The sequence below is a fragment of the Linepithema humile genome, chromosome 7 (genome assembly GCF_040581485.1).
Source record: "Linepithema humile isolate Giens D197 chromosome 7, Lhum_UNIL_v1.0, whole genome shotgun sequence".
NCBI lineage: Eukaryota > Metazoa > Arthropoda > Insecta > Hymenoptera > Formicidae > Linepithema > Linepithema humile.
In genome coordinates this window covers 18,293,150-18,304,651 of record NC_090134.1, presented here as the reverse complement: position 1 = coordinate 18,304,651, position 11,502 = coordinate 18,293,150, and the positions used below count along the sequence as shown (strand labels likewise).

The 11,502-nt window shown below is 32.8% G+C and overlaps 2 protein-coding genes across 3 annotated transcripts; one reads left to right on the top strand and one right to left on the bottom strand.

Moving 5' to 3' along the window:
• The first annotated feature begins 415 nt into the window (after positions 1 to 415).
• On the top strand, positions 416 to 7,911 carry Tango1 (transport and golgi organization 1). 2 transcript variants are annotated; one of them, XM_067358916.1, is made up of 16 exons: positions 416 to 676; positions 787 to 920; positions 1,092 to 2,979; positions 3,095 to 3,294; positions 3,364 to 3,498; positions 3,707 to 3,823; positions 3,896 to 3,973; positions 4,065 to 4,289; positions 4,490 to 4,657; positions 4,732 to 4,954; positions 5,047 to 5,185; positions 5,258 to 5,347; positions 5,515 to 5,611; positions 5,740 to 5,866; positions 6,833 to 6,909; positions 7,254 to 7,911. In XM_067358916.1, exons 1-15 carry the CDS (start codon positions 475 to 477, stop codon positions 6,895 to 6,897), a joined length of 3,888 nt encoding a protein of 1,295 aa, XP_067215017.1. In that variant the 5' UTR covers positions 416 to 474; the 3' UTR covers positions 6,898 to 6,909; positions 7,254 to 7,911. The 2 variants fall into 2 exon arrangements, with proteins under 2 accessions (XP_067215017.1, XP_012218801.1); XM_012363378.2 differs by lacking the exon at positions 6,833 to 6,909 and adding an exon at positions 6,169 to 6,681 and having other exon boundaries at positions 432 to 676.
• A 164-nt stretch (positions 7,912 to 8,075) lies between these two features.
• Positions 8,076 to 10,704, bottom strand: Syx5 (syntaxin 5). The gene is made up of 5 exons (XM_012363197.2): positions 10,062 to 10,704; positions 9,397 to 9,653; positions 8,895 to 9,089; positions 8,684 to 8,805; positions 8,076 to 8,608 (listed from the first exon to the last, which is right to left on the bottom strand). The coding sequence occupies exons 1-5, from the start codon at positions 10,432 to 10,434 to the stop codon at positions 8,449 to 8,451; spliced, it is 1,107 nt and encodes a 368-aa protein (XP_012218620.1). The 5' UTR covers positions 10,435 to 10,704; the 3' UTR covers positions 8,076 to 8,448.
• Positions 10,705 to 11,502: the final 798 nt, after the last annotated feature.

Sequence of the window (11,502 nt, the reverse complement as noted above, 5' to 3'; positions counted from 1 at the left end):
TAAGTGTACCGATGATAAGTGTACCAATGGTAACTCGTCATTACAATAGCTCCTCTATCATCATGTGCTTCTGTTAACAATTTCGCCAAATCCCGGCTAAAATTGACTGATTCAGGGTGTGCCAACGAGCAACTGCACCCTTTCTACATACTTATTTTCGCTTCTGGGCTACTTTTGACACTGTTAGAATGCTAATAAAATTCTTAAATAATTTACACATCTTTTTTAAGGTTTTCGGAAGATATTTTTTGTAAAATTGGAAATTGAAATGAATAAAATCTTCGAAAAATTCTTGAAAAATTTTTGAAAAACTTGTAAAAGTCACGCTTTCGATTATACGCAGTTCTCTACGATTACGTGTCCAATTCTGTCCATTGCTGTTTAAGCGGGGCCGCGTCTCTATTCTCATCTGATAACATAACATCTCTTTGCTTGAAATTCATTTTCTTGATTTCTATACAGCGTACATAGTTTATGGTCACGTTGTGCGTCCGAAGAGACAGTGTCATTGTGGTGATCGGTAGTGATGTGGAACTTTGGAATAGTGAAAATATGACGAAAATAAACCCCTTTCTAAATGTTTTATTTCCACTGTTTGCGATACTTTTGTGTATAATATCGCAATGCTTAGCCGCGCTATCCGACAAACAATTATGTTACGACTCCAATTGTTCGGGTAATTGAAGCCATACTTTAACTCTAAAACTAAAAGTCACAACACATTTTTTTATTTTACTCAATTGCACGTATGTTATAAATATTATGTTGCTCTTTTCTTGTATTTAGAACCCGTTTCATTGGCCAAGACCATAATGGCTTACGTACCAAACGACCGTGAGTTGATGTCATTTGCGAACAATGTAGATGTTAAAGTTTTTAGCAAAGGTGCTGGAAAGAGGATAGATTTATGGGGCGTCGAGGTATGCCTTATTATCCTTCTACATTCAATATTATTAAATAAAATTGCTATGTTGCATTTCTATTATGCATATTTTTCAATCTTTATTTCTTGTTACATTTGTCATTGCTGCTGTTTAAATTGATATTGGCGTATTAGACAAATATATTTCAGTATATACTTCTTATTCCAGATAAATGGCAAGCGTGGATTTGTACCCAGAAGTTTTCTTAAAGAATACAAAATTCTAAGAGGTGACTTGTCCTATGAAGTGCCTGTTCCTAAGTACACTGGCGAAGTAAAGAAAGTTCAAACCAACAAATTTGAATCTGCAGAGGAAGCGCATAAAACACAATCTCTATTGACAACTCTTCCTTTAAAAAGAAAATTGTCTCATGATGATGAGGCATTACCATTGGATAAAATTGTAGATAAAAATGTACAAGAATCTGAAGTGGTCAATGAAAATAGCATATTGTCTTCCTATGAAGTAATAGATGGAACTACAGTTTATTTCGAAAATAAGCCATCTGTACAACCAAGTTTTGTATCTGAGGTTGCACATGCTACTGCATTACCAAGAAAACAAACTTCAGATACTGATTCTGAAGCAGATGCTGGATCATCATCTGACGAAAATATATTTATTAATAGTAATGAATTACAATCGGACACAGACACTGATAGTAATAAACTTGAAGGAATTGAATTACTGGTGGAAACTCATGAAAACAATACCAGCGAGATACTGTTAGAAAGTTCTGAAACAATAATCAATTCAAATTTAGACGCAGTGAACAAGAATGACAATTTGGCACTTGATAGAAGCAGTGAGTTTGAAGATAAGTCTGAAAATTTGAAACATGAAAAAGCGATAGATGCTAGTGAGGAAAACATAGAAGATGATAAGGAAGAGGAAATTTCAGAAAACACTGAAACTGAAGGTATATTTGCTTCATTAACGAAAACATTTAAAATGTTGTCTAACTCAGAGGAAGCTGAATCAACAGAAAGCATAACTACTCCAAGTAGTATTGATATTCCTGCCCCTGAGACTACTACTGAAAGTAGTACTGTTTTGCAAGAGGTTTCAGAAGATGTCAGAGTTAAAAATACTGTAATTGAAGAAGAAACTATTCCAACTACTGAGATAGAAAACACAAACATTGATGCAAGTGTTACAAGTAAAGAAAAACTAGAAATACAGCAAGAAGTTATGCAAAACGATATTGAGAGTACGAAAATTTCGGATGAAAAAATGAAAACCGAACAAGAAGCATCTGCTATACTCTCGGAAAACGCTACATCTTCTAGTGACGTGCCTTTATCCAACAATTTTGTACATGTAAATGCCGATAACTCTGTCAAAGAATCGCCAGTAGCATCTTCAATAGATGATAGCTCTGATTCTGCAAAAACTGAGACTAATAGTCATGTTAATATCCAAGTAGAAGAAACAAGTAAAGAAGAGGAAGTTACAGAAAATGTTTCGATTGAAAATGTAATTACTTCTGAAGAATCAACAGAATCATTTGATTCACAAGAAACATCTACAGAAAGCACAATTCAAAGTAGCAATGGTATTCATCAAATATTATCAGGAAATATTAAAATGCATCCAGAAAATGTAAAAAAGGATGTTGGTCACACAGACACAACTGCACAAAAAATTGGTGAAACTGATGAAATTGCAGAAAATAGTAACTTATCACCTGTCAAAGAAATAGCAAAAGATGTTACAAAAGAATCATTTCCTTATAAGATTTATAATTTCGGGGGCAATATAGCAATTGCAAACGAGACATTAGATCACAATGCTGCAGATACTCAGCTTGCTGAGAAATTAATTGTACATAATAATGTAAATAAAAATGATAACTTAACTAATGATGCTAGCTTTGACAATGTTCCTATAGAACCTAATCAATTCTCTAATGATGTGAAACCTAGCATTTCCGATTCAGAGCAATCTGCAGGTTCTAGTCAAAAAAGTATGATCTCAGAACGAATAACAACTTTCAACGAAATTCCTCAGAACCGAAATTTATTGAACATTGAAGAAGATTTGGAACATAAAAATAGTAAGTTGTCAATTAACTGATTGATAATTTAGAAAAGTTGTAGTTATATAGAATATTTAATTGATGTTGATATTAATATCAATTATATTTAAACTTATATGTTTTGTACATTTAGTTGAAGATCAGGATGTAAATGACGAAGAAATCTTGACCGAATATGGTAATCAAATAAATAGTGAAGATAAGATTTTGTATAAAGATGACGATATCAAGGAGGATAATTCGGAGAAATCAGAATCAAAATCTATATCAGATGAAGTTTGCTCACTTGATCACGAATGCACAACCGAGAGTATTGGTGGATTTTTGGAACAAGTAAGTTTTTTTATAAAATTTTGTTCATAATTAATTATTTACATATTATATAATGATTTTCTGCAACAGAAAGAAGAGCCTGAAAATAAAGAAGATAATTTCCTTGACATAAAATTGGATCATAATTATTGGAAAACACTAATATATCTATGTGTAACAGTTTTCACAACACTCGTATTTACTCTTGGATATTACTACATTGAGGTAACAATATTTTACTTATACTTGAAGTGCTTAGAGCAAAAGTAAATCAAGGCTACAAAGTTTCTTCTATCACAAAATCGTATATTTAAAATAGAGCTCATTATTTATAAATTTGACTCGTTTTTGCTCTTTATTTATATAATTTGTTACGTAAAACATTCAAATAGCATTATTAATGGAGTTTAATTATACACACATTCTTATTTAGAATATCAGAAGGGATGGTCAACTAATAGCGAGAATTAATAAACTCGAGAAAGAATTATTAGTCTCAACGAAAGAAAGTGAAGTGCTCAGCGAGAATCTAAAATCCACCAAAGACAAGGTGAGAGATATACTTGTGCAAATTAATTCTGTTACTTTTACCGTATGTTGTACTAAAATATAAATTTTTTAGTTGAATTGCATAGAAGATGAATCATTTGGTTCTAACGAAATGGTTGTATCATTAAAAACTGAATTAGAAGAATCACAGGTATGTATACAAATATATTTCATATTTTTATTACATATTTATATCAATTAAAAATTGTACGTTTTGTTATGTGTTTTTCTCTCTGTTATAGATTGTAAGGGCGGAATTAGAAGACCAGGTGACTACATTGGAGAAAGAGTTAGAAAATGCATCAGAAGCTGGATTAGAAATCGAACGTATGCTACGAGAAGTTTTGTCATCAAACAATGCGGTTAATCCACTGGCTCAATCAGTGGAAGATCTACAAGCACGATTAGATGCTCAACAAGCCGCGAACGAATCCTTAACGAACGCGTTGAATCTCAAAGCTCAAGAGGTGAGAGCAATCTGTTTATTTTGAACGTTAATATTTGTAGATTTATTTTTTATTTTTTTTTATATATAGAAGAACACTTTTTGTGATATGCATGAGTTTGAAGACTTGTTGATTATATTTGTTTTAATACATGAATATAATATATGTATGTACATGTTAATTAATGTAAGACTAAAATATAAATTTCTTTTTTATTACAGATTGAGACATTAACAATGGATCTCGTTACTGTTAAAAAGAAATGTGAGAAGTTTGAAGTTGAACTTTCGCAAGCGCGAGACGAACTGGCGACTCAGAAAAATCTGAAGAATGACATAGAAGAAACGCTAACGGATAAAGTACATAATTTAGAAAAACAAATAAACGAAGTAAGTTTATATGCATGAGTAAAAATATAATTATATATAGAAGATAAAATACGTTATTAAAACGTTCCTTTTAGGTGTCGACTGAAAAGTCATCATTATATACTGAATTAAGAAGTAAAGAAATAGAAATTGATGGACTAAAGGAAATTATTAGTCATATCAAGTCAAATAGTTTAGACTTGGAGAAGTTGTACGACGTATCTCACGTTAAAATTGAAGCAGTACAACTGCGCGAGGAGAGAGACGAATTAAAAATGCGATTAAATGATGTTGAGGGTGCTCATCAATTGCTAGAAGGTAAGCCTTGTTAAGAATAAATACGTTCTAAATTTCATCTATTATATAATTGAATTATATTTTACTGGCGACAATATTTTTATTGCTTGCAGAACATACAAAACTTATCAAGGAAGAGATAGCTGCATTGAGTGATCAATGTAAAATAGCTGAAAAAGAAAAGAAAGAAGCAGAGACAAAGCTTGAAGTGTTAGCAAAGTTCTTCAAAGAAAAAGAGGCTGAACGCCAGAAGTAAGTAACGATAAATTTTAATAGAAATTATATTTTACGCTTGAACAAGCTATTAATTTCACGATTATCTAGGGAAGAAGCCTTATGGCTGCAGAAACAAGGAGAAGTCGTATCCACGGTTGAAAGAATACATACAATGCAAAATGAGATACAGAATTATAAGTAAGCATACGATTTCATTAATTTCACAATCCTGATTAAGAAAAATTTAACGTAGAAATATGTATGTTTTATCATAATTTAAAGCAAGTTACATATTCGCAACGTCTTTTTATTGCCGTGATTATAAAAATATATTTTAGTTTTTATCACAAAAAATTAAATTTTAGGCAACAAATAGAAATATTTAAACGAGAGATTGTGGATCAAGAGAAGGAATATAAAACTCAAATATCTGCTTTGGAAACTAAAGCACATGAGCAATGGGTATGTTTTATATACATATAATATATAAATGTGTTAGTTATTAATTATATAATTAATTATATAATAGTAGTTTATAGCATAGCAAATAAAAATATATTGCAGAGAACTCACTTCATTTATTTTAATAGGTTGCTGCTCGTCAGAACGAACGCCGTTTGGAGGAATCGAAAGCCGAAGCCGGCCAATTACGTAATCGCCTTACACTCAAAGAGAAAAATTTATTAAATGATAGCGATATTGAAACCGAATTACATCGTAAGTATTTCCATTATAAAATATTCATCATTAGTAAAGAGATCTGATAAGGAATAATTACAGTTTTTAAAGTAAAGATTTTGTAGAAATCGTAATGTGTAGAAATATTGCAATCTGTAGAGTAAGTCTAGTTTCTTAGCAAGCAATAGTTGAAATCGAATAATGTTAATTAATGTTAATGAGTCAAAAGTGGCCAGGTTCATCTACAGACGGTGGATCGCACAAGATATTAACGCGTCAGAACTGTCGCGTCTGCGTATTTTCCTGTGATTTTCTATTTTCTTAAATTGATTTCCAAACAGGCCTGGAAGCGAATGGGGACACCTCGCCATTGTTCTTAAGAGCAGAATCGTCCAATTCTCCCATAATGTTTAGCAGTTCGGGCGTTCCACCACCCCGGCGGCCACCATCTTATCTACATTGTTTCCCACCGTATCTGCCGCCCTTACCACCCGCCGCGCCTGGTCTACCTCCGTACGATATCAGTCAACGTCCTCCACCTCTCGGCGGCAGATTGTCGTCACCTCCACCGATGCCGCCGCTACACCCTCCCGCTTCTCGCGGCAGATATGAGAACGCCGGTTCTCCGCCATCACCGATGTCTCCGCCGCATTTACTTCCGCCGTATAGTCGCCACAGATCACCACCGCTTCCTCCATTCGGTAGTGATCATATCCCGCCTCCTCCTCTACCCGGTTCAATGTTACCTCCGCCCCTCGACACGACGCATCCATGGGGGGAAGAATCACTGCCGCCCCCGCGCAATTCTGGTTTCCATCCTCATCAACGAGATCAACGTATGCGCAATCATAAAGGTTTGTGAAAGTAATATCGACATTGCGCGACGACATGTTCACCGGCATGCGACACACAGCGTTAGATTCATCCGTTCCTTCCGCCTTTACGGGAAGTTCGTCCGTTTTTGTTGTTATTATTATCTGTCCTTTTGTTTTTTGTGCATGCAAGGACGCAAACGTTTCTGTAAAGTGAGACAGTTTTGGAGTTCTGTGGAAGGAAATAATCCCAAATAGATACCGTGTCAGGTTGAAGAATTTCATCATCGATTTTAATTTATGCTAATTTCGTTATACATCTCTTTCATTGATTTTTAAATGTATTTTTAATATTCTTACATCATTCTTATTAATTATTTGACAAACACGCTATTTTTGTAAACTTTAGATAAACAGGAAATTATTTAGAATTTTTCGTTTTTTTTTTCTCTTTTTATACATATAACTTTTATTTTAATAAAATTTATTTTTGTCATCGTGTTCTCCTGTATTTTCTGGATGTAGTAGATGCACTTTTCTTTCTTGTATGCATCAAAGTAATGAAAAGACATATCGGAAGAAATATATTCCATCTAATTATATGTTAATTTCAGGTTCCTTACATTCTTCGGGAGAATCATTGGACAAGGCACATCATGGGAAAGTCTAAATTTTGTATCTTGCTATTGAACATTTGTACAAAGGCCAAATCTATCACTATAACAGTGAGAGACTCATTGTATAATAATTTCAAATAAATATGTAATGGTGATGCAATTTTACGTTAAATAATAAATTAATAGAATTAATGTATTGATATCATACAGCCATTCATTAAACAGTATCGTCTGTCAATGTGTATTTTTATATCTGTGATTGTTGTATGATAAACTGTTTCGTATTGTTTTTGTTAAGAGTATCAACTTATGATCAGTTATGAAAAAATAGTAATAACTCTTATTTTATGATTCTGGCAAAGTTATATAGCCGATTATTTGTAAAAATTGTTAAAAATATAATTGTAGATTCGATTATTTAATCGCGGAGAAACAAGAGGAGGAAACATATTACCATACTTGCAATTAAATTGTATCTGAATTTCTAGCAATGACATATGTGCATATTCTAGAGATCAGATATTTCAAAAATCATATATATATATATATTAATAGATAAAATATTGTAATAAAATTCTTAATCAATATAGAAATAAAAGATACAATTGTTATATATGGTTTTAAAACCTGAAATAAATGTAATTTATTACAATTATATGTGTTATCAGAATGATTGAAGATTGAATCTACTTTAACTACTTTAAGAAATAAGAAAATAAAAATGATTATCCATATTTTTTTTACCGAAATAACTAAGTTTAAAGATATACTTAATTTTGATATATGTATTATGATATAAAATATTATAAATGGCAGGTGTATATAAACAATTAATTTTTTTATTCCGAATGCTTATATTCCTTGTAAAACGTTATTCGCTTAACTTATTTGTAAAATTTTTTGCCCTCCAGAAGATGAAAATTACATCTATTATTTATTATCTATAGAAATATTTTCTTTTTACATTAGTCTCAGCAGGATGCGATGTACAATTTAATCAATACTTACAATATTCACAATTCAAGGGAGAGGGCGAGGAATGCACAGAATACCTTTCATTTAGCCTACATTATATGAGTCGCAACTTTATAAAAATTGTTTTGCTTCATAACTGTTTCTTTATATCACAAATAGTGTGGATATGAAGATGATAGTGTAATGATATTGTAAATACAAACAAGTATCGATAATGTTATGCCAAAAACACGACAAAAAATATAAAGAAAAATATCAGAACCGCGAATATCTTTATCATTAGCCATCGGTTGTTCGTCACAGACTGAAAGTACCTCAGTATTTCAGTGTGCGCAGCCTCCACATTTAGCTCAGTATCTTCTATATTGCTATCTATCCTGTAAATTATTAATTATTTTTAGAATTTATAAAATATTCATGTTTTAAAATAATTTTGTGTCCTTTTATCTTACCTTTCAACCATTTCTTCTTGTTCTTTAACCATATGTGCTAATTGTTGGAAAATGCCACCTAATTCGACTATAGTGGACTCTATATTTTGCATAGTCTCAGCTCTTGATTGAACATACGCATCCTTGAAGAAGTAAATGTATGTAACACGTTATTTCACTTCATATTAAATTGTTTTATATTCTCTCATCTTTCATATCTGCCATTACTTACAGCATCATCTTGCATAGCTTGTTGCATTAACTGATGATTCATCATTGGTTCCAGATCTATTGCAACGGAATTATTAGAAACTTGTTCCTGCAGCAACAAAGATCCTTGTCTTCCCGAAACGACACTTGGAGGAAGCATAGTGGATACAGATCCTTGAGTGAATTGCTGTCTCCTGCTTTGTTCCTCTCTCATATTCTATATCCAATAGTTTACGCATTATTAATATCCAACTGTACCCATTTCCCTAATTTTTCATAATATTTACATTTCATATTCTTTTAAATCTTCTCACTTTACATTTAATTAATTAATATCTTTTTATACAATAGTAATATTAACCAAATAAAAGCATATTTAAAGAAATTAAAAGAAATTATTTGAAAAAATTGCATTTACATTTGAAAAAAATATATACAAAATTTAATATATCAAAAAAAACTTTGCGATCATAACCTATTGACATACATAGAAAAGAATATGACGTTTACTTTAGATTACATACCTCAGAACGCACTTCCAAGACACTTTTAAAATGATTAGACATATTTGCTAGCTTTGATTGCAGTGCCATTACAATGGAGGAAGAATGCGAGGCAATATGATGACTTTGAGAGGACCCATAACTTTCTCTTTGCGACTTTCCAAGCTCTTGCAATTTGCCGATTTGAACATTCAAACTTTTTAGGTCTGTTTTTATAATATTTGTAAGCTCTTCAATCTCCACTTGCCTATCATTAAATATGGATTTTTTCTTGGCCACTGCAACATACAATATAAATCATTAATATATTTTTGCTATTTTTATTCTATTCCTTTATGTATGTTATAATATTATTGAATAGTAAGATTTAGAACACAAGAAGGATAGTAACTATCAACACATGTACTTTTAATGGTAATAAGTATTTCAAAATAAAATTATTTTGTAGAGTCTCTTGACGCGCAGTTTAAAGACTTGAGACCTAAGCCTTATTAATTTCAATAAGACGCTTAGATCTGTGAAAGCAATGATTTGAAATAAAATCATGATAAATTTCTTCCGCAAAAAATATACAATTCTATTGTTTATAATTTCTTCTTGTTTAAGATATAACACAATGCAATTGATTAAACTATTAAATCTGTAGCAAGTGATGTACACCAAGGTTTTGTACATCAGATTCTTACATAGAGCAAGCTTCTCCAGTTTGGCATACGTGCTGGCAATGTTTTTGCCAATGTTCTTGGCTATCATCATGAAGTTCGAGTAGCTCTGTATCTGGCGCGCGCGACGCGGATTCTGCAGGTTCCCGGTGGTTCGCGCGGTGGTCCTACTCTGCATAGAGCGGATCGCGTTGACGAACTCGTTGGTCCTATCGCGAGACGTCATCGTCGTCGTCGTCGTCGTTGCCGTAGAACGTTCGCCCGCTAAGTTGACACTCTCCTCGCTCAACAATCGGCTGTTCGCGTCGTCTCCATCGTGATAGTACCGCGAGTCACTCGAACTCGCAATCGCAAAGTCTGCCACAGGCCCTACGACGTGACGTCTGCGTGCTGACATCGCAGCATCCTCTCAGCTTTCTCCACGTGCACGCATATACTAAGGACCTTAACCACCACCGGGTCCCGTCACGTCAACAGATTGCAGCGGCGACGACGGCGACGGCGGACACGTCCGCATAACCACACATGACAGTTCGCGCAATCACGTTCTACCACACACGCCCGTGACGCATATATATTGCATATACGTATGTATCAATGTGCAATTGGGTTATAGAAAAAGCGCTCTCGCGCGTGTCACGCGTTGGGACCGCGAGCTGCCGCGTGGCGGCCGCGACGGCGCGCCGTTATCAGCATGGCTGAAAATTCGCGCGGCTTTCGAATCAGTGAAGATGCATAGCAGTTTGTAAAATAGTCATTACACTTCACTTTGAAAAGGTTTCGATCTATCAAAGATATTATAGATATTATATTAATATTAATACGATATGATAATATATCTTATGCAATATAAGAAATATATCTATATGTATTAAAATCATATAACATTACAGGAACGTATATTTTTTTTTATAAATTTTTAAAAACATGCTACATTGTGTTGCATTCTTTTTATAAAATTTTTGTAAATTGTTTACGAACGTTTACTTGCTTAAATATCTACATAATTGTATTATTTGGGATTGCTTTTTCATACATTAAAAGTGTCATCATCGAGGAAATTAAAAGAGGACAGAATGTCCGGGAGTATATATAGGAGATACATATTTATTAAATATATTTTTACAAGAATATATAGAATAAAAGTCTCAGCAGCGTTGTACAAATATATATATATATATATATATAGAACCCAGCAAAACACTGACCAACAATAATATAACATCAATATTATAAGTTCTCACTCAATAACGTTACTGCAATATAGCATGTCTTGTACGTAACTATTATATTGTTGAGTGAGAAATTACAACATTAATATTATATTACTGTTGGTTAGTATTTGCTGGGAATAATATCATAATGACACAACCAGCGCCGTTATAATCTATTTCGCATTCATATTTAGTTGTGTGATACGTAATAAACTGGCTGGTGTAAATATTACGCTTGTCGATGAACGACA

What these genes read in the sequence shown, in the direction of transcription:
- Tango1 (XM_012363378.2), top strand. Translation starts at nt 475, where the DNA reads ATGGTCACGTTGTGCGTCCGAAGAGACAGTGTCATTGTGGTGATCGGT. An exon ending in AAAGAGGCTGAACGCCAGAA is followed by an intron (nt 5,186 to 5,257) that starts GTAAGTAACGAT and finishes ACGATTATCTAG; the next exon opens with GGAAGAAGCCTTATGGCTGC. An exon ending in CTAAAGCACATGAGCAATGG is followed by an intron (nt 5,612 to 5,739) that starts GTATGTTTTATA and finishes TTATTTTAATAG; the next exon opens with GTTGCTGCTCGTCAGAACGA.
- Syx5 (XM_012363197.2), bottom strand. Translation starts at nt 10,434, where the DNA reads ATGTCAGCACGCAGACGTCACGTCGTAGGGCCTGTGGCAGACTTTGCG. An exon ending in AAGCTATGCAAGATGATGCT is followed by an intron (nt 8,806 to 8,894) that starts GTAAGTAATGGC and finishes TACTTCTTCAAG; the next exon opens with GATGCGTATGTTCAATCAAG. An exon ending in CAAGAAGAAATGGTTGAAAG is followed by an intron (nt 8,609 to 8,683) that starts GTAAGATAAAAG and finishes AATAATTTACAG; the next exon opens with GATAGATAGCAATATAGAAG.